The 22,558-nt window shown below is 49.0% G+C and overlaps 1 protein-coding gene across 4 annotated transcripts in view; it reads left to right on the plus strand.

Moving 5' to 3' along the window:
• ARHGEF18 (Rho/Rac guanine nucleotide exchange factor 18) overlaps positions 1-22,558 on the plus strand; it is an 85,844-nt gene that overhangs the window by 22,274 nt on the left and 41,012 nt on the right. For 2 of the 4 annotated variants that reach the window (XM_025457374.3, XM_025457373.3), the window contains exons 9-10: positions 1,121-1,223; positions 1,352-1,493. In XM_025457374.3, the coding sequence (XP_025313159.3) occupies positions 1,121-1,223; positions 1,352-1,493 (245 nt within the window). Of the gene's footprint in view, positions 1-1,120; positions 1,224-1,351; positions 1,494-5,017; positions 5,152-6,365; positions 6,513-22,558 lie in introns of those variants that run through there. The other 2 variants (XM_025457376.3, XM_025457375.3) reach the window with 2 other exon arrangements.

The raw sequence follows: 22,558 nt of genomic DNA on the forward strand, positions 1-22,558 counted from the left end.
GTAGTAGGAGTTCACCAACACATGGAGAGAAGGATGGGGGAAATAAAGAGGCGCCTTCCTGGAGATGGGGCAAGGCCGAAGGAATGGTGTCAGGTGGGGCTGGGCAGAGGGAAGGTGAGGGGAGTCAGCAGAGGCCAGATCACCTTGGTGACACTAGGTAACTGATAATGCTGAGCACAGACAGGGCTGGGGGGCGGGCAGGGGCTGCAGACCCGAGGTGTGCAGTCTCCCTCCAGTGAATAAATTCTGCAGGGGCTGGCTTTGTTCACCGCTGACTTAATAAATACTGACTTAATAAATACTGACTTAAATAAATTGTGATCTTTGAACAACACAGGTTTGAACTCTATAGGTCCACTTACATATGGATTTTTTTTAATAATAAATAGAATATAGGTCTGTAAATGTATTTTCTCTCGTGATTTTCTTCAAGGAACTTTCTTTTCTCTGGCTTACTTTATTGTTAGGACACAGAATCTAATACCTATAACATACAGAATATGTGTTCATTGACCAGTTGGCATATCAGCAAGGCTTCTGATCAACAGTAGGGTATGAGTATGGGGGACTCAGAAGTTATATATGGATTTTTCATGTGTAAGGGCTTGGTGCCCCTAACCCCTAGGTTGTTCAAGGGTCGACTATATTTATTAAACAAGGGAGTGTCAGGGATCCAGGAGAGGCGTGACAGTGATCTGGGACTGGGGTGTTAGGGGGAAGAGGGGAGCAGGATTTAGGGATACCCCAAAGGAAGAAGGAGCAGGATTTTTAGGCTGATTAGATACTGAGGTCGGGGGTGAATCAGAAGGAAGAGGCAGAAACAGACAGAGCCCAGATTTCCAGCCTGGGCCTGCTGAGGGACCCCAAGCTCGAGACCATGTCACAGTCCCCTCTGTCCACCCAGGCTCCCCAGTTCCTGGAATTTTGCAATCATCCATAAATGTTTGTTGAGTGAATAAGTGAGAGGTGGAAGGAGGGAGAGTTCAGGGACCTCAGAAGAAATGTAACGGGACTAGGGGCCGCGGGGAGGAGACAAATGCTAGGTGGGGTCCAGGGGCAACCTGCAGGACAGGTCCCTGCTGCCCCTCTTCCCCTCCTCGTTCATCTTTCCACCCCTTAGGAGCGAGGACGGTGCCAGCAAGACTGAGCGGAGTGACAGGAGCACCAGGGTGAAGCGCAGACTGAGCTCCCTGCGCTGTCGGGTCACCAGGCAGAAGGAGAAGGTCAGGGGGCCGGGGCACCTCCCTCCCCCTTCAACGGCTTTTCCGTAGGCCCCTGGCCCTGGATCCTGTGATTCGAGGTAGGTCCGAATGCACGAGGCATTCTAAGGTTCACCTCTGTCCTCCCACAGGGGAAGAACCCAACGCCTGCAAAGGACAAGGGTCAGGATGCTAGAGAGAGGAAGGAATGTATCAACGGGCACCAGCTGGCGCAGGGAACCTTCCTCGGCCACCCCAGCTGCCCCCTGTGTGGCAAACCCTTTCTGAGCTCTGGTAAGTCCCGTGGCCCGGCCCAGCCCTCTGGTTGGCAGCCACTTTCTCTCCTTGATTGCCTCTCCTTCTCTCTCGTGGCCTCCTTTGCCTGTTGCATCCTCATCCCATTTCATTCTTGCCAAGTGGGGGCTGACCTCAGCTCCATGAAGAGCACCAGGCCCCTAAGAGCAGGGACCCTGTCGTTATTTCATGGCCCTCCAAGTCTCAGCTTTTGTCACTGGAAAACCCCTCAGGCAGTGTATTAGTCAGCAAGGACTGCCTCACAAAATACCACAGTCTGGGAGGTTCGAAGAACAGAATTGTACAGTTGGCCCCTGAACGACCCAGGAGGTGGTGGGTAGGGACGCTGACAACCCCCCTATAGTCGACAATCCCCATGTAACGCTTGGCACTATCTTGGTACAACAGACTAACTCTTCCTCCCCCCCCCCAAGAGAGGGTGGGTAACCCCTTTTCTCTCCTCGACTTTTAATTTTGGAATCACATCAAAGTGGAGAGAGCAGAGAGGGTGCCCTTCTAACTTTCACCCAAGTTCCCGGTATGGGAGCATCTTCTGTGACCACAGCACGTTTGTCACAACTTAGGAATCAACAGTGGTGCAGCATCATTAATTAAGCTGCAGATTTTCCTCAGGTGTCACCAGGTTTCATGGTTCCACTTGGGTTCTTTCGGTTTCAGGACCCAATTCAGAATACCGTGTTGTCTTTAATCATCCTGTCTCCCTGGTCTCTCTGGGCCGTGGAGGTTTCTCAGTCTTTCCTTATTGTTCATGACCTTGACAGCCTCAAGAAATATTAGCAGGTGCCTAGGATGACCGCCCCCCCAATCTGGATTTGTCTGATGTTTTCTCATAATCAGACAAGGTTATGGGTTCAGGAAACTTCTTGCCTCATCCAATCAGGGGGTAAGTGCTATCGATCTCACGTCCCTGAGGATGTTAACCTTCATCCCCTGGTTAAGATAATACCTGCCAGGTTATTAATTTATTTCCCCCTTTGCATGCTCTATTCTTTGGAAGCAAGTAATTCAATCCAGCCCACTCTCAGGATGGTGGCAATCAAGCCCCCCACCTCCTGGATACAACATTTGATTTTTCAGGACAGGAATTTGAGGTTACAGAAGATTTGGGTTTATGTAAAAGAAAGTATATGGGTTGCCCTTAGCATAGTGCCTGGTATATACAGGCAATGGTAGCGTCCATCCTCTTCCTCCTCCTCATCATGTGTTGTTGAGTGAAAGCTAGCATCTAAATCGCAGACCCACAACCATGGGCTTTGACCACAGATCCCACACTTGTGTAGGAGGTCTGTGAGGCCAGAACAGCTGTGGCTCACTCCCAACATGCTAAGAGCAGACAACTCCCAGGTATAGCCACAAGCCTATCTACCCCTGGAGGTATTCAAAGCCAGATGTTACTATCCGTCCCTTAGAGGAAGCAGCCCTATAGTAAGTTAAACAGAGCAGGGAATGAGTCACACTTCAGGTAATTATGGAAGGTGGGTCCCCAGGGTAAAGCTGAGATGGTTTCCCAGAGGCCAGCCCCACGGACAGAACACCATTCCAGACCTTGACCTCTGAGGTTTTCCATGGCCTGACCTTACTTACCTATCACTTTTCCCTTCCACTACTCAGCCACCACGAAGTCTCCTGGCTGCCCATACACATCACCTGCGCTTTTGCTCGCTCAGTGCTGTTCCTGGAACTCCTCTGGCCACCTGACTCTTACTCACCCTTTAGGACAAAGCCAGGGCCACCTCCCCCAGGAAGCTTGGATTGTGGATTGGGCGACTGTATCAGTGTCTGAGTGTCTCTTAGGCCAGTTGCTTTCAGCCAAGGGGACGTTGGCGATATCTGAAGGCATTTTTGTTGTGGTGGTCAGGACTGGGGTACTGCTTGCACCTAAGTGGATAGAGGCCAGGGGTGCTGTTCAACATCTTCCGATTCACAGAACAGCCCCCAACAAGAGGCAATTACCCAGCCCCAGCTGTCAACAGTGCCAAGACTGAGAAACACTGTCATAGACTTACGTTCCCTGTGTCTCTGTAGCTCTCAGCAGAGTCCTTGACCCATGAGAAGGACATAATAAATGTACAATGGTAAGAAAGATAAAAGATAGACAAGAGATACCTCTTCTTGTTGCCAAGCTCCTTGAGAAAGTTGGTTTCTACATTTAGGGGAGATCTGTGTCAACCTGAAGGTTTCTATAACCAAGACAGCTATAGAAATAAGGACCTGCTTAAAATTTTCAATGGCTCCACTGCCTTTGGAATAAAGTCCAAAAGTCATAGGAACTCAGAGAGTGAACATTTACACATCCATTGAGACCTCAAAAGTACCTGGGTCAGGGTTTCTGACCTCTGATGAAGCATGTCCTTGCACTTCTGGAACTTCCAATTTCCCGGTCGTGCTCTCTCTCTTGACCATGGCAAAATGGACTTAAACTGAAGCCAGGTCACGTGGGGACCCTGCCACCCTGTTTCGGAACTGAGGGCTCCCGACCACAGACTGTGGGTGTTTTGAAGTGAGTTTGGCTTGGAAGGATCTCGGCCTGGTTGGCCGGCGTGAACCCGGCAAAAGAAGCGCTTGGCTCCTCTCCTGGGTTCTGTCCAGCTGCCTCAGCAGTGGTGGGCCCGGATTGGAACAAGCTGCCTCCGGGACTGGGAAGTCTGATGGCACCTGAGCGGGGTGGCGGCGCTGGGGGAGCCATCTGGCATGTCTTTGGGTGTCTAAGAACACCTGTGTGTGTGTGTGGGGGGGGGGTGGAGCTGGCATGTATTTTAGGTGCTGAATACCTGTTTTGGAGTTTCTGGCATGTGTTTTGGCGGAGTGTCTAAGTTTGCAAGTAGGGTCTCTGGCATGCTTCTGTAGGGCTCCTGGGTGAAAACGTCTGGTACTTTTGGGTATTTGGCATGCTCTTCAGAGTCTGGATATTTTGGAGTAACTGACGAGGTGGGGCGTTGACCTATTTGGGGATAGACGGCCCCATGTCTTGAGTATCTGATGGCACCTGTCTGGGTATCCGGTGTGCGTGGGGGGCATCCGGCTGTACCCAGGTTGGGGTGTCTGGGAGAGGCATATGGCTCATTTTCCCCAGATGTGTCTAGCTTCCTGTAATCGGCGCTGCCCCTTGTCCGCAGGTGACGGACCTGTTTTCTCCAGGGGCTTGCACCCTGCCCCCAGGCTTCTCACCCCAGGCTCGATCCCCGTAGACGTGCCCAGGCGCCCCCCACCCCAGCCCCGCGGATCCGCCCCCGAGGATCGCCCTTATCCCCATCGCGAGGACCCTCCCGGTTCGGTCCCGGGGTCCCCCACAAGACCCCCCTCCCCGCCGGGTCCCCGCGCAGCCCCTGGCAAAGTCTGCAGCTCCCTGGCCCCGCGAGCCCCGCGAGCCCCGCGAGCCCCGCGAGCCCGCGAGCCCCGCGAGCCCCGCGAGCCCCGCGAGCCCCGCGAGCCCCGCGAGCCCCGCGAGCCCGCCCCTTCCGGGGCCACGCCCCCTGTCCCGCCTTCGGGGCGGGGCCGCGCTTGCGCAGTTCGCCCGCGCGGCTTCCCGCTTCCGGCCCCGGGGCTGCGGGCCACTGTGGATCCGAGGAGGCCGGGCGGCAGCGGCGGCGGCAGCAGCGGCGGCGGCGGCGAGCGGCCTGCGGGGGACCGGGCCGAGGTGAGGGCAGCGGGGCGGGCCCGTGAAGAACGGAGCTCGGGAGGGAGGCCTCGTGCCTCGGGCAGGCGCCGTCGGGCCCCAGGGGGGCGGCCTCGGGCGCGGGACCCCCGGGGCTGCCTCAGCCTCGGGCCGGGCCCCCCCCCATCCCGGACCCCTCGGAGCCGGCGGGCGGGTCCTGCCGGTCAGGCTGCCCCTTCAGTGCATGGGGGCTCTGGCTGGCGAATGCGGGGGTGCGGACGATGCCCGGCGGCCCTCTCGGAGCTCCTGCCCTAGGGCGGTGCAGCCTCCCCCGGCTCGGGAGAGGGAGGTCACCGGGCTCCGGGTTGAGGAGCGCCCGGGGCAGGACCGGGGCCGTAGTGATACCCGTCAGCCGTAACCCGCGCCGCGCGGCTGCTTCTCTGCAGAGAACTCGCCCCCTGGAGTGGACGCCCTCCGCTCGGGGGAGCTTCAGGGGGCAGCCAAACCGAATCTTCCTTACCCCGGTTCCCCGTGGAAGAATTTAGATGATGCAGGGCAGCCTTCACTGCAGGGAGGAATCCGAGGCCCTTGATCCTTGCATGGTTTGTGGTAGTTATTTTCTCCCTGTCCTTTTTTTTTTTTTTTTAACCTGTTGCTCTGTTGTGATGGAAGCGTTAGAAGAGATGGCTGGTGCAGAGTCTACAAAGTTTTCCTGGGCGGAAAAAGAAAAAAAAAAAAAAAAGTTTTCTTTCAAGTGTTACCGTGGAAGTGAATGAAGAGCACAGCTCTTCCCCCCCCCCACCCTCCCACCCCTTCGTCTCTTTTGGGGAGAGTGGAGCTCCAGCCAAAAGCCTCAAAGCGCCTCTTTCTTCTTGTTGGGGAGAGAGAGAGTTCAGGACAGCTTGATGAACAGCCCCATGGCCAAGGGCGGTTTGGGATGATTTTGCAGGTATCTGGGTGAATGATTAATCCTGCAGCTGTGTGGAGAACTGTCAAGAGCGCAGGTTTGAGAGTCAAATCAAATCTGGGTGCTGGTCTCAGTTGTACCACATACTCGCCATGTAGCCTTGCAGCCTTGCTAAGCCTCGGTTCCCCACCCCCCACCCCCTCTTTAAAACGGGAATAAGGATTAGTTAGAGATTCAATGAGGTAATATGTGTAATGTGCATAGCAGAGTCCCTGGCATATAGTGAATTCTCAATAAATGTCATATAGTCTGTGTTATATATGTGCATGCCCCCCCCTTCCCCCCCCAGGCCTGTGTTTTCAGGTTGACACTGCAAATAACAAAGAGTCTGGAAAACTTGAGCATCTCGCTTCTTGTTTGGACTGGGTCAGAGCGTCCACTTTACCAGGAGTTTGCTGTTCGGTGGATCAAGCCCTTTAGAGAAAAAGGTTCTAAAGTGAGTAAGAGCGTAATGCCAGAAAGCCAAGATAAATTCAATTCTTGTAAACATTTGTCTGGGTTTATTATATAGCTTATTTTCCTTTTAGGGGGCATGCCTAGAGAAATGGAAAAAGCGATTCTTTGATTCTTTTCTTCCTTTCTCTTTTTCCTAAGTTGACTTGAGAATGCCCCCACTTTGAAAGCTGAAGTGGCACGTACATTGTTTCTGGCATAAGCTATGTTATAATTTTCATTCTTGTCACACAGTAGCAATTACCACTGGCTGCAGGGCCATTACCCTTGTCACCAGCCCCTGGGACTAGGGCTGTGGTCACCAGCTGTGCCTCCCTGGGTGTTTACCTACCACATGTTTAGCATATTTCTGATCCTTGTGTCAAGGTCTCCTTCATTCTTCCTCTTTCACCCTAGGTCCTGTTTCCATTTCTTCAAATTCCCTCTAAGACTTTGAAAACCTTTTCGTCTCAGCACTCTTAAAGTAATTTAAAACTCTACAGAGTCCAAACAATTTGTTTCTTTGTTATTTATTAGTTGAATTCTACCCACCGCCCCCCAAAGTGGTGGAGAGCTGCTCTGTTTTGAAAACCCTTTCTCCAGGTGCAAAATAATTCCTGTAGCAGCTCTGGAGCTGCCCTAGGAATTTTCTGGAGGAGGAATGTGACTGATGGGGGAGGGGGTGAACTGATTAAAATAATGTCCTCAGTAAAAGAGCCCCTGCTGGGGTGCTTATTTTTTGTTGTTAAAATTGCCCTTGAGTGTAAGATTCAACTTGCTTCCTCCTCCCCATTTGTTTTGAGATAGTTTTCTTTTTTTTTTTTTATTTTTTTTATTTTTTTTTGAGATAGTTTTCAACTGAGTATAAAGTTGCAGTTGGTTGTGTTCAAAGTAGCAAATAAATTCTTTTTTTTTTTTTTAAGATTTTATTTATTTATTCATGACAGAGCGAGAGAGAGGTGGAGACACAGGCAGAGGGAGAAGCAGGCTCCCTGCAGGGAGCTCAATGTGGGACTTGATCCCAGGACTCCAGGATCACGCCCTGGGTGGAAAGCAGACACTCAACTGCTGAGCCACCCAGGGATCCCATGAAAAAAAAAATTCTAAAGATTCAACTAAGAAAAAAAAAGAAAGAAAGAAAAGATTCAACTAAGAATATACATTTAACACATCGTGGGTGGTTACATTTTAAACTTATGTCACTCCTTTTTTCCCCTCTTAGTATAGGAACTTTATTGAGCTATAATTCAAGTACCATAAAATTCACCCTTTTGGGATCCCTGGGTAGCGCAGCGGTTTGGTGCCTGCCTTTGGCCCAGGGCACGATCCTGGAGACCCGGGATCGAATCCCACATCGGGCTCCCGGTGCATGGAGCCTGCTTCTCCCTCTGCCTATGTCTCTGCCTCTCTCTCTCTCTCTCTCTCTCTGATGACTATCATTAAAAAAAAAAAAAAAAATTCACCCTTTTAAAATGTGCCATTCAGTGGATTTTAATACTTTCACAGAGTTGTGCAACTGTCACCACTGTCTAATTCAGAACATTTTGTCATCTGGTTATTTTTGTGATTTTCAGGAGGTGAGTTGAGAAAGGCCAAAAAAAAAAAAAAAAAAGAGGTAGTCTAAGCAGGTTCCCCCTGGCTCCATTGCAGCATGGGGCAGAGGGAGGAAAGGACCTTAGCTGGAATCCAGCATGTTCCCGTGCACAAGGATATTTATGTACTGTTTATGGATAGCTCTGATTTGCTGAGCGAAATTGACTTTAGAAAGAGTAATAAATCGAGGAGCCATCCACATAGTGGTGTTAGTTAATGAGTTTACTAGTCCCCTCACAAGACTGAAATGGAGGGACCCCTGGGTGGATCAGCCGTTGAGCGTCTGTCTTCCACTCAGGCCAGGATCCCCGTGTCTCGGGATCGAGTCCCACATCGAGTTCCCTGCATGGAGCCTGCTTCTCTCTCTGCCTGTGTCTCGGCCTCTCTCTCTCTTTCATGAATAAATAAATAAAATATTTTTTTTAAAAATGAAATGGATAAGTAACTGACCAGACATAATAGAGAGCAAAGAACAGCATTTGTGGGCATAGGAAGCAGGAAGGGAGTCAGCTCTGTGGTGCTCATAATACCAGGATGTGGTGATTGATGGCTCTTGTGATCTTCTGCAATGTCCACTTGGAGGCTCCTAATCAAAAAATTTAAAGAGGGATGGGAAGATGAAAAAACTGAGACCCTCCTCTATACTGCTAGTAGGGCCGTAAGATGGGGCAGCCACAGTGGAAAACGAGTCTGGCAGTTCCTCGAAAAGTTAAACACAGAGCTACCATATGATCGAGCAATTCCACTTCTAAGTATATGCCTGAGAGGGATGAATATAGGTCTACACAGAGATTGGTACACAGATGTTCACAGGAGTGTTATTCACAGTAGCCAAAAAGTGAAAACAATCCAGATGTCTATCAGATGAATGGAAAAATAAAATGTGATCCAGCTATACAATATCAGCAATAAAAAGTAATGCCATTCTCATACGTGTTAACAACACAGATGAGCCTTGAAAAACATCGTGCTAAGTGAAAGAAGCCAGTCCCAAAAGGCTACATATCTTCTGATTCCATTTATGTGAAATAGCCAGAACAGGCAAATATATAAAGACAAAAAAATAGGTTAGTGGTTGCCTGGGGCTCGAAGGAGGGGAATGGAGAGTGACTGCCAAGCAGTGCAGGGTTGCTTTCAGGGTGATGAAAACGTTCTAAAATTGTGGTGATAGATGCACAATCCTGAATACACTAAAAGCCATGAAATCGTATGCCATAAAAGGGTGAGGTGTAACGTATGTGAATTCCATCTCCGTAAAACTGTTAAATAAGAGAGAGGCAGACAAGACACAGCCTGAGAATTTGAAGCACAGTGGAAATGGTTATGGGCATGGGACAGAATTTCAAGAAGCGGGTTGAAATTAGGTAGCTAGCGGGAACCTGGGTGGCTCAGTGGCTGAGCATCTGCCTTTGGCTGAGGTCGTGGTCCCAGTTTCCTAGGATTGAGATCCGCATCGGGTTCCCTGCAGGGAGCCTGCTTCTCCCTCTGCCTGTGTCTCTGTGTCTCTCATGAGTAAGTAAATAAAATCTTAAAAAGAAAAAAAGAAGAAACTAGGTAGCTAGAAATCCAAAGGGGAAAGAGAAGAAAACCCTAAAGAAATAGGGAGCACCTCTCTAACACAAATGGCACGGGGTCAGATTGCTGACACTAATAGATTCTTATTTTCCTAAAGCTGATGGTAGATGGGTCCCTGCCACGGAAGAGATGGTTGCCAAGTCCTGTGTGCCCTCCATCGTGACAAAGGTTGAGGCAGAGATGTGGGGTCACAATCTCCCTATGGATGTAGCCTAGGTTCAGGCCGCAAAGCCCACTCTCCTGAGGTGTGGTGGTTAGGCCAAGAGTCGGCTGTTGATAAAGAGAGAGCAGCTTGTGTGAAAGTCAGAGTCAAGGGGCACCTGGGTGGCTCAGTGATTGAGCCTGTCCGTCTTTGGCTCAGGTCATGGTCCAGGGGTCCTGGGATTGAGTTCTGCATCGGGCTCCCACGGGGAGCCTGCCTCTCCCTCTCCCTCTGCCTGTGTCTCTGCCTCCCTTTTTATGTCTTTCATGAATAAATAAAAATCTTAAAAAAAAAAAAAAAAAAGGTCAGAGTCAAGAAATAGGTACTGTTAATCAGGTATAGCCAGGGAGCACCGAGCTGGGCATTTTATGGGCTGGCGTGTTACCGTGGAGGACTTTATGGCCCTTGCCATCAGTGGGTGGAGGCCACTTTGAAAAGGCAGAGGCTGGAGACAGGGAAGTTCTTTGAGAAATGACCTGGACCTGAATGGGGACAGCGTGGGAAGAGGTGAGACTTGGACCTGTTCAAAGGGAGGTGTGTCAGGGACTTCGCTGACAGTGTGGGAGAGAGTGTGATATAGGTGACCCTGTGGACGGACGGGCCCTGAGGTCATCGGCTACTAGAACTCTTCCTTTCTCATTACGGGCACCCTGAAGCATGTAGGTGCTGTCAGTATGACCAGTTTGGATCTCAAGTTTCTCTTGCCCTAGAAAGGAGGAAGGTGTGTTCTCTGCCCTCAGATCAGGGTCTCTTCCCCTCACCCCCAACCACATACCCCATCCCAAGGCTTCCAGGGTCTAAGATCAGTAAAAGTAGCCCATCATAGACCATCAGGGGCCCTGAGGTGGTGCTTGGGGACCAGATGGGGGCGGAACAGGATAGCAGTCACTGCCTGCCAGGGGTTGGAGGTAGCAGAGGCAGAGAACCTGGCAGCTGAGTGATATGAGACCCATCAGAAATGAAAAAATAAATGTGACAGTAGAGCCACAATCTGGTTAATGTGCTTATGTAACCCGAGGGAGAAGCCTTGGGAGTGGGACTCTTATAAGCCCTTACAGTTCTGGGGCTTTTCTATCCATTCGCAGCGGGAATCAGCCACCCTTGTCCTCCACGTTCTACATGGGGAGCTGTGGCCTGGGAGCCTGGGGGGACATCTGCGTCTTTCCTCTGCTGTGTGATTTATAGCCCACCACCTCTCCCACCATGCTGGTGTTGTGAAAACGTCATAACCAGTATGGTAGGCAGGACAATGGCCCCCAGAGATGCCCACATCCTAACCCCCAAGAACTGCAAATAGGTGGCTTTCTATGGCAATTTATGGAATTTTGCAGGTGTGATTAAGGATCTGGAGATGGAAGGTGAGCCTGGATTATCTAGGTGACACCAATATCATCCAGAAAGTCCTCATGAGAGGGAGGCAGGAGGGTCCGGGTCAGAGGAGGAGGTGTGATGGTGGAAGCAGAGGTCAGAAAGAGGTGAGAAGGTATAGATGGGGGTATAGATGGCCTCTGGCATAGATGGAGGGGCAGGAAACCAAGGACAGCAGGTGCCACTAGAAGCTGGAAACGCCAGGAAACATGTTCTCCCCTAGAGCTTCCAGAAGGTGGCAGCCCTCCGGACCCATCTCAGCCTTAGGCTCTGCAGCCCCACCAGAGAATAACTTGTGCTGTTTTCAGCCAGTTTGTGGTAATTTGTTACAGCAGCTGTAGGGAATGCGCACATCCACTTTCCATCTCCAGTGCTTGAAAGCTCCAATCCTCATTTGACCTGGGACCTGTTCCCCCACCCCCACCCCCTCCAGCATTCCCTTTTACTCTGGAAGTTTCTAGCACTCTAGGCCTCACTAAGGATTCTGTGTGCCTCCAGCAGGCCACCCTCCTTGCCCCTTCTCTATACACACGTGAGCAGAAAGATGGTAGCAGGGAGCTCAGGCCTGTTTCTGTGGTATTAGAGCTGCTACTTAAACACCAGTTTCCTGTCTCTCAAATTAGAAATATAATAACATTCCTCATTTCATAGGATCATGATTGCTTGTGAAGGGCTGGGCAGGGTCTGGGTGTGTTCGTTCATTCATTCAACACCAGGCCGCTGCTGTGTCCCAGGTACCAGGGTTGCAGCAGTCAAAACATAGCTTAGCCGTTGATTTGGGGGCTTTTTTTTAATCTTAAAAATATAACTTCATTAAACAAGTGTAGAATGTATGTACCAATAAGTAAAGATAAATTTTTGAAAAATGAAGTGTAACTACTATGGGCTGCTCCAGAAGTTTGAGGATTAATTAGAAGTCACATTTAAAAAAAAAAAAAAAGACTTTGTTTATTTACTCATGACAGACAGGGAGAAAGAGAGGCAGAGACACAGGCAGAGGGAGAAAGCAGGCTCCACTCAAGAAGCCCGATTTGGGACTCGATCCTGCAACTCTGGGATCATGCCCTGAGCCAAAGGCAGATGTTCAACCGCTGAGCCACCCAGGCTCCCCTTGAAGTCACATCTTGTAAATTAGTGCTTTTGAGTGTGTTCTTAGCTCCACCCAGCTTATTAGCAGGAAGCTTAAACCTTCTTTTGGTGGTTCTCCCTCTTCTAGAATGTTCCAAAAGCCCTGTCAAAGGGGAAGGCCCTTTAGTTTTCCCTGCTGTCCACAGAATCAGCCAGTCAGCTGCTGCTTTTTTTAAATGGGGGTATTATAATACACATACCATGACATTCACCCCTTTAAAGCATATGATTTGATGGTTTTTAATATATTTACATGTATTCCTCACCCCAAAAGGAAATCAAGGAGCCACAAGCAGCCACTTCCCATTTCCAGTTCCCAAGCCTCTGGTGACCACAAATCTACTTCCCCCTGAAGATTTTCCAAACTGAGTTAGCTTTCCGTTGGTCTAGAAGGTTCACCTTGCAGATGGGCCCAGAGATAGGGGCTTCTGGGACTCTACCATGTGTTTGATTTTGACCATGACCACGATGAAAACTAGTACACACATACACGATGGGATCCAGAGTTTTACCAAATAAGAATACTCCTCTTTATTGCTCATGATAGACTCTGGCACTTTGCATTCTATTTTATTTTGTGGGAAGCTGTTTCCCCAACTCACTAAGGGGTCACAGTCCTCAGTGTCAGAACATTGCCTTGGGATCCCAGTGCACCACAGTGTAGGAAAAAGTTTAGCAAAGGATGGAGCATTTAGCAGTTCAATTAATAGCTTTGACTTTTGACAACTGTACTAGTTTCTTAGGGCTGCTGTAACAAATCACTACCATCTGAGTAGCTTAAAATAACAAATTTATTCTCTCACCGTTCCGGAGGCTAAAAGACTGAAATCAAGGTGTCTGCAAGATCGCACCCTCCGCTGAAGGCTCTAGGGAAGGATTCTGGAAGGCTACCCTAGGCCATGGTTCCTTGGCTTATGGCTGTATCACATCCATCTCTGCCTCTGTATTCACTTGGCCTTCGCCTCTGCATGTCTGTCTGTGTATCTGTGTATCTCTCTGCATCCAAATCTTCTTTGCCTTGTAAAGGTGCCAGTCATCGGCTCACCCTTAATCCAGGATGATGTCATCTTGAGATCCTTAAGTTAATTGTATCTGCAAAGACCCTCTTTCCAAAAGAGGCCACATTCCGAGGTCTGGGTGGACATGAATTTTGAGGGGACCATATTCACCCAACCACAGGAGCCTTCTATTTCCAGCGACTCGTAAAAGAGAACAAGTTGACAAGTTATTGGTACTCATTTCTTAGATTTTTTACAACATGTTATAATTTTCAGATGATTTAAAGTCAAAATAAGCATTAGACATTGACTCACTCAACCCAGTAAGCGAAGAGAGGAAAGCAGAGGAGATCTTAAGGCCTAGTTTCTTGCTTGAAAAGCTTCTAAATCTGATTCCCTTGTGAATATAATTTGCTATACAATATAAACAGGTGCCAGATGCTACGATGTGTTGAATGTTTGCTTGTCTCCCTGTCCCTATGTAATCTATTCTTTCCCCCATGCATTCAGATACCTCCTTCATCAAATATAAAAGTCTTATCAATTTAGGGAGGAAAAGACAGGCCCATATGCTTGGCCCTGCACCTAGCTTACATAAGTACGTGAAATTGCTTTCTTCCTGACCTTGAGATGTGAAATATATTAAAATATATTCAAGCTCACACCTTTGCAGTACTAAAAGGAATGCTAGTAAAGGGCCTTGCAAGGTTCTGGAACTTTCCTGATACAGGAGCTGGTTGCCGACTTATATTAATAGTTAGAGCCAGCGTTCTTAGCAGTGTGGGGGATCCTGAGACACTCGGAAAGCAACCTCATACCTGTTTGCTACCAGCATAGACTATTTCAGGGCTCTGGAATTCGGTAATGAGTTCACACAGTTAATCCACTTCACTGCTTCCTTTATTCCATTCCCTTCCGTGTGTTGGGGATTAAAAGCAGGAGCTTCTAGTGCCACATGAGCCCTGCTGGGTGCATTTTGGTTGTTGCAATAGGCCCTCCCTTCCAGAACGAACCAAGTGGATAAGGTAGACCAGGAACCAGCAGACTTTTTCTGCAAAGAGGCCAATAGTAAATATTTTAGACTTTGCAGACCATACAGCGCCTATTGCCGCTACTCCTGAAAGCAGCCCCAGACAACCAGGAAACAAGTGGACGTGGCTGTGTTCCAATAAAACTTTATTTACAACAATAGGTGGCTGGCCCTCTGGCTGGAACTTGCTCACCACTGCAGAGGACTCATGATTTTTACCATTCTGTTTCTAGGGCTGTGACTCCGATTTTGTAAATTTGGTGAGGGACACAGGTGAAGGGGACAGGAGATTCTCTCAGATGTGAGTTTGCACTGGGAGCTCCTTATGGAGCCTCAATACCCCTGACACCATTTCAGTTGTCGGTTTTTTACAGAAATGCAGTGCCCTTGAGTAATTCCCCAGGCTACTGGAAGCAAACAGGTTTTTTCTGGCATTGTATGTGCATGTGTTTTCTTCCCTGCCTTCCACCTTTAACAGAATGCTTTTTATCTGGTGAAAGAGAAAGCCACTGGACTCTGTCAAGTGTTTGATTTCCTCTGCCCTCCTTATAGCCACCTCTGCTAACATTTGCTCTTTATTTCCCAAATAAAGTTTTTTTAAAAAAATACATATGGGGCAGCCCCGGTGGCCCAGCAGTTTAGCGCCACCTTCAGCCCAGGGTGTGATCCTGGAGACCCAGGATCAAGTCCCATGTCCGGCTCCCTGCATGGAGCCTGCTTTTCCCTCTGCCTGTGTCTCTGCGCCTCTCTCTCTCTCTCTCTCTCTCTCTCTCTCTCTCTGTCATGAATAAATAAATAAAATCTTTTTTAAAAAAATACATATTGGTGGCTCAGTCAGCTAAGCATCCCCCTCTTGGTTTTGGCTCAAGTCATGATCTCAGGGTCCTAGGATCAAGACCTGCTTGAGGCTCCTAGCTCAGTGGGGAGTCTGCTTCTCTCCCTCTCCCTCTCCCTCTCCCCCTCCCCCTGGCTTGTACCCAGGTCACACAAAATGCTTAACTCACATGGCATATGCTTTTCAGGGTCTGAACTACGCATGGGTGGTGCTGTCCTTACTGACACCAAAAACAATGTAAAGTTGAGCAAAGGGGGACAGGTGATCTCCAGGAGAGGCCCGGGCAGCACAGGGCATCTGCACGCTCTTTTCTCAGATCATGAGGTGAAACCATGAAATCATGAGGTGAAACACCAACTTTCTCTTTCTTAGCAGTCACCTTCCAGCCCAAGGGGTCACCCCTCTGTCCCTTTGACCAGGTTTGCCCCTCATCGACCCCACATTGAAAGGTCATTTCCACTGGTGTCGATGTCATCCTTTAGGAGTGATTGTGACTACTTCTCTCTTGGTAAAATGTTCCAGAGCCACCTGCACCTGGCTGGCCCCTGTGAACTGGTTAAACTTGTTCATCCGAAGGAGTCGAAACACCCCGATGGAACGGAACGGGGTTTTGTTCTCATAGGTTCATTAACCATCCTTGCTAATTGCTGAGGTCCCTAAAAGGCAGAGGCAGGGCCCTTCCAGACCATTCAAGGGGCAGGGTGGGGTCCTGCAGAGTTCCCTGTATCCTGGAGCTTGTCTCTTGATGAAGCTGGTAGGTCTGTCACACCTAGAGTGGCCAGCAATAAAAGCAAATAGTTATTTTTTTTGGGTATTTTTTTTTATTGAAGTTCGATTTGCCAGCATATAGTATAACACCCAGTGCTCATCCTGTCAAGTGCCCCCCTCAGTGCCCATCACCCAGTCACCCCATCCCCCCGCCCACCTCCCTTTCCACTACCCCTTGTTCGTTTCCCAGAGTTAGGAGTCTCTCATGTTCAAAAGCAGACAGAAGTTCTTTTTTTTTTTTTTTAATAAATTTCTGTTTTTAATTTTTTTTGGAGAGTTTATTTATTCATGAGAGACACAGACTGAGAAAGAGAGGCAGAGACATAGGCAGAGGGAGAAGCAGGCTCCTTGCAGGAAGCCTGATGTGGGACTCGATTCCTGGTCCCAGGATCACAACCTGAGCCAAAGGCAAGCACCCAACTTCTGAGCCACCCAGGCGTCCCTGAGTCTCTGCATTTAATTCTTTTGAGTATACACGCTGAAGCAGGATTGCTGGCTGTTACCATTCTGTTTGACTTTTTGAGAAACTACCAAACTTGTCCACAGCAGCTGCACCATTTTCCCTTCCTGCCAGCAATCTATGAGGATTCTGGTTTCTCCACATCCTCATCAACCCAGGCTGTTTCCCATTTTTAAAAAACTCTACCATCCTAGTGGGTGTGAAGTGGCTTCTTGTTGTTCTGATTTTCATTTCCCTGATGATGAGTGCCGTTGAGCATCGTCTCATGTGATTGTTGACTGTCTCTGTATCTCCTTTGGAGCAAATGTCTGTTCAAGTCCTTTGTCCACTTTTTGAATTGGGTTTTTTAGTTTCTTTATGAGTTTTTTCTACTGGTTGCATCTGACGCTGTAGAGTCTTGCAAGAACTGAAAAGCAAGTGTCATATATCTACAACTTCTGACGTCTTGAGGTGCATCACCAGAGGTGGTGGTGGTCCCAGGCCTGGGAAGGAAGCAGAAGAATTGGCCTGGTGTGGCTTCCTAACCGCAGACCAGATGACTCCTGCCACTGAAGAGGGGGTGTTTAAGGAGGCAACAGCAGTCATAAGCCTGAAAGCCAGTGTGAATCATTAGGAAGAAACCATATCTCATCATTCCTCTTCTAGTGACAACTATCCAGCCCAGTAGACCAGGGAAACGAGGTGGAACATGTGGAAGTGGGAGGCACTTAATCGGGTCCCCCACGACATTCTTGGGGCACACAGGTGTTAAGATAATTCTGAGCTAATCATCCTGTAACCAGGCTCATAACTAGTTAGATGAAAGCTCCTTACGGGTATTAATTAGTGTCCCTGGGTCAACATAGACAGGGACCGCCCCTGGGCTCTGTCCTCTGTCCTGACTGCCAGTTTACTATGTAATTTAGAAAGATAAAAGATGTAGAAAGTTTAATGATCAAAGCTGGAGCTGACAGCTGGAGGGGTGACCTTCATCACAGTGTCATGGAGTCAGAACCCAGAAATCTCAGTGACTGAAACAACTGGCTGAAGTCAGCAGGGTTAACATGAGTCTGAAGAATGTTTCAGCTCCTGTGCCTGCCTCTTAAATCATCCTAGCCTTGGCACCGTGGACCTTTGGGGCCAGGTGATTCTCTGTGGTGGAGCCATCCTGTGCTCGTGGGACGTTGAGCGGCATCCCTGGTGGTGACCCACTCAATGCTGGGAGTACCCCAGCCATCATAACAGTCAAAAACGTTCCCAGACAATGCCGAATGTTGGCCAGGACGCAGAATCCCCCCTGGTTGAGAACCATCGATCTAAATAAGCAACTACAGAAACACAGGATGGGGAATTAGAACGGAATGACAGCCTAAAGGAGCAACTCTGAGATTTCAGTTAAGGATAATAGTTAAAAAAAAAAAGGATAATAATAGTTTGAGCCAGTGCTTGTGATACAGCAGTCCTACCCACACCCACCCCCAAAAGAAACTAATATAATTAAATTAGGTTGTTCTTGTACCAAGAAAACTGGCAACAGAGCCAGGACCCTAAAGATAGCTAATTCTGTGTCTCATCCGGTTCAATCCCAGGAGCTCTGCAAAGCAGTCTCCCTCACCCCGGAATCTCGCCCACTCCTTGCCTTCTGGTCTTCTGCAGATATCCTGCTCTTGTTCACATCTCTCTCCTGAGCTCCGTGTCAGCCATCACCTTGAGTCACCAGAGGTAGCTTGGGCAACTTCACTCAAATTGAACTTACCACCTCTCCCTTCCTCTGGCCCCTGGCTCTGCCCTTCCCTGGTCACCTGCATCCAATCCCAACCCCCTCCCTGCCCATCACCCTGCATCCACCTGCATCCCCTTTCAGGTTCTCCCCACTGCAGCCACTGCTTCCGGGGGCAAATGTGATCAAAGACCTCATGTGTAAACTTTTCTTTTCTTTATTTTATTTTATTTATTTATTTGAAAGAGAGCATGAGATAGATCACAAGCCAGGAGGAGGGATAGAGGGAGAAGCAGGCTCCCTGCTGAACAGGGAGCCTGAGGCAGGACTTGATCCCAGGACCATGGGGTCATGACCCAAGCCGAAGGCAGACACCTAACCAACTGAGCCACCTAGGCGCCCCATGCATAAACTTTTCAGTGGCTTCAGTTTTCAGGATAATAGTATAAACTCCTAGGATCCCAAAGGCCCATGACAGAACCTTCACACACACAGTTGTTCCCTCCACCCTGTCCTTCTGCCCGCTTCATTTCTCTTCATTTCTCCCCTGACCTGCCCCAGACCAGGTCTCCCTCTGCCCCTTCCTTCAGCAAATATTTATTGAGCATTCACCTTGCCCCAGGCCTTGTGCCAACAACGAACAACAAACAGAGATCCCCACGTGTGTGGCGTTTCCTCTAAGAACCCAAATATGCTTCACTCATTATTTGTGGATTCCAGATTTTTTAATTCACCACTGGCTAACAATTATCTGTAACCCCCAAGGCGCATGGGCCCGCACTGTCTTGGTTTGAACTCGTTCTATCAAACAAGGGTCCTTTTTGCGGTGTATTTAGTGCCACGTTTTTGCATTTTTGTGCTTTTTGTTGGCTATTTTGCTGTTGAAAGTGGCCCTGAGCATTGTACCAACATGCTGTGTACTGTCGCTAGGCACAAGAAGACTGTGATGCAAAGAAAATACACATATCAGGCAAACCTCGTTCAGACGTGGGTTATAGAGCTGTTGGCTCTGTTCAGTGTTTATGATGCAGCAGTGCATATTGAATAAGGTCTCTTCCAACCAAAACACACGGAAAACAAGGTGAGGTATTGATGGGCTGACGAAAATATGACCAGAAAAAATACGACCAGAGTCTTGTGGAACCTGAATTCCCTAGAAGCAGAGGCTGCTCAGTGTTTACTAATTCAGTGTTGATGGAGCCTTTCTAGACCTAAATGTCGCAGATCCTGAGTGCTCACTGTCTGTAGCGATAGAGATGGTTGGAGCCATGGAGAGGAGGGCACAACCGTCTGACCCTGTGGATTCCAGGGCATGAGAAGGAGAGGAAGTGGAGACCGTAGGGTGTTGCAAGGAGATTCATAGTTCTCTTGCATTTCCCCAAATACTTGTTTCCCAGGGGTCTTCCCCAGCACTAGTGATTGCGAGACCTCCCAGATTTGGCTTCCTGGCACACCTTTCCCTTCACTTCGACACTAAGGGGTGTGTGTTCTCTCCAACCCACATGTGTCCCTGCCTGTCCTCCCCCGCCAACAGAACTTCACCGCAGCCCATGGAGCCCCATCCCCAGTAAAAAGAATGGCCCATCCCCAGCCTGTCTTGGGAGCACACCCTTGCCCTTGACCAGAGCCTACTTTTGGCCTTGGATACCTATGCGCCAGTCTTCTCCTATCCGCCCTCCTCCAAAGCTCTCTTCATTAGACTCATCATTCTGTGGAGCCACCCCAGCTTGTGCACGACAACCTGCCCACGACACCTGCTCTTCCACAGGCTCCAGACCAGCCAGCTGGAGGGTAGGTTTGAGTCGGGTGTGAACGAGTCACACGGGAAGTCTGGGCAGGGCCCTTTTTTTAAAGTTACAAGCCTTAAAATACGTCCTTTAACTTAAAGTAGATAAACATACTTTTATTTGTCAATCCTTTGGTATCCTTTGGGCTTTCCTTGGAGACAGGAAATCCCTGTCATCTTTCTTGCTTTAAATCAGACCTGTAGAGGGACACCTGACTGGCTCAGTCAATAGAGCATGCAACTCTTGATCTCAGGGTTGTAGGTTCAGGCCCTGTGTTGGGTGTAGAGATTACTTAAGAACAAAAATAAATACCAGGCCTGTAGTACAGTCTCTGCACTCTAATTTCCATTTAATGAGAATTTCAGGAAAACCTTGAAATAGTGAACATTTCTAGGTTTCTATGATCAGTTTCCCCTAATTTGGGCTAGTGGGGTGGTGTTAGATCACCTTCTTCTCATCAGATAGTATTTTCATTTGCTTGTTTTTAAGTGACTTGGTTTTAAGTTTTAGAAACACTAACTCTTGCATTGTGTGGTTCAGGAGTTGAAGTAGCACTTAGTTGTTAAGGAATATATATATAATAATGAGTACTACTGGCATATATGGCTCTGGAATAGATTAGAAATGGCTCTAGTTAAGCAAATGTCTGCAGGCAGAGGGCCGCAGAGCCTCCTGTCTGCCTCATTTGCCTCATCCTGAGTTGTGCACCTGGATGGAGGAGAGGCTTGTTAACAGGAGACCTGTTAAATAGGAGTCGCTTAAGAATGTACCTGTTTGGGGCACCTGGGTGGCTTAGTCAGTTAAGCATCTCTTCTCTTTTTTTCTTAAAGATTTTATTTATTTGAGAGAGAGAGAGAGAGAGCGCGCGCACAAGTGGGGAGAAGAAGAAGTAGACCCCCTGTCTTGAGCAGGAAGCCTAATGCAGGGCTTGATCCCAGGACCTTGGGAGCATGATCTGAGCCAAAGGCAGATGCTTGACCGTCTGCGCCACACAGGCACCCCAAGCATCTGACTCTTGATTTTAGCTCAGGCCATAATCGGGGTTGTGGGATCAAGCCCCACGTCAGGCTCTGTGCTGGGGAGCTGGCAGGGGGAGTCTACCTAAGATTCTCTCTCTCCCTCGCCTCCCTCCAAAATAAATAAAGTCTTTTTTAAAAATAATGTACCTGTTCACCCAGGATGAAGAGCAGACCACTCATAGCAAAACCCTGTTTGGACTAAATATTGTTCTTCAGAATCACAGTCTTCAACTACTCGCATCTTATTTCCCTTGAATAGTCCAGCTGTTTCTACACATGGATTGCCCCCAGGTAGATAGTCCCAGGTTTCACTGTTACCCTGTATTTTCAGCTGCCTTTAGGACTTCTGTCCTGACGTCCTGGTGACATCTTGAACTGGCGGGGTCCACGGTGAGAACCCCCGTGCTCCTCGTGCCACTGTGCCCTCTCCCTGGCTTCCTCCAGTCCCACCCCCTGGGAGTACCACCCAGTGGCCCAAACCAGTGTCTCAATCTTCCCATTCTTCTGTGGCCACTCCCTGCCAGCATTCAGGACATCGTCACTGGCATGCAGACCGCTGAACTGGTTCCCTCCCTCTGTCATCCCTCTGCCTCCTCTGCTTGCTCACCCATGCCATCACCATTCTCTCTAGGAGCATGGGTCTCATCCTGCTTGGCCTTCACTTGAAATCCCCTATGATTCCCCATCAGGAAGTCAGAGTGCCCTAGAGTGGCACGTGACACCACACACTCCCAGCCCAGCCTGCCTTTTTTTTTTTTTTCTTCTTTTTTCCTTTTTTCCAAGATAACCAGCCTGCATTTTGATCCTCATCTCTGGCCACACTCCTCCCCTCCCTGTTCCCATGCCCCCTGCCTGCCCACCCCACACGGATCCCCACCAGACCCCTCACCACCCTCCCCTGGAATGGCCTTCCCCCTTCCTTCTTTCCTCCTAAAGATCTCCTACTCATCCTTCAAGACCCAGTGCAGGTGACCCCATAACCTTCCTCCTCCCCCCACCAGGAAGAATGACTCATCTTCCCCTCTGGAACACTCCCAGCTCCCATTACTTGTTTGCTAACATGTCAACATGTCACCTTCTTGATCACCTGGGCTTGTCAGGGTTGGGGATCTGCCTTACTCAGACACCATTATTCCCGTGGGAAGAGGTATTTTTATGCTTTTAAAACAAACTTGCAAACTTTTATCATTATTATTTTGGGGGAAACCTAGCCCTTTCAAAGGCTGTGACCGCCTGGACAGTGCAGGGCTCAATGGGAGGAGCTAAGCCCCAGTTTACCCACTTCCAATACACAAGATTTTGTGTATTCTGGTATTGACCCCACTCCCACGGTCTTGTCTATGTGCAGGAAAATGTCAGTCTTTCTTTAATGAGGTGCTTGGATATTAGGGGCAGGCATGAGGAAGCCAACCAGTTGGCCTCTTGCCCTGTTCCTACATCTGTGCGTAGATTTATTTCCTCACTGGATCCTCCCCAAAGCCCCATGAGGTGGACTGCATTTACTGTTCCACATAGATGACGAAACAATCTCAGGGAGACTACGTAGTTAGCCAAGATCGCCGAGGTAGTAGCAGCCCATGACAGAGTC

Source organism: Canis lupus, chromosome 20, assembly GCF_003254725.2.
Source record: "Canis lupus dingo isolate Sandy chromosome 20, ASM325472v2, whole genome shotgun sequence".
Classification (NCBI taxonomy): Eukaryota; Metazoa; Chordata; class Mammalia; order Carnivora; family Canidae; genus Canis; species Canis lupus.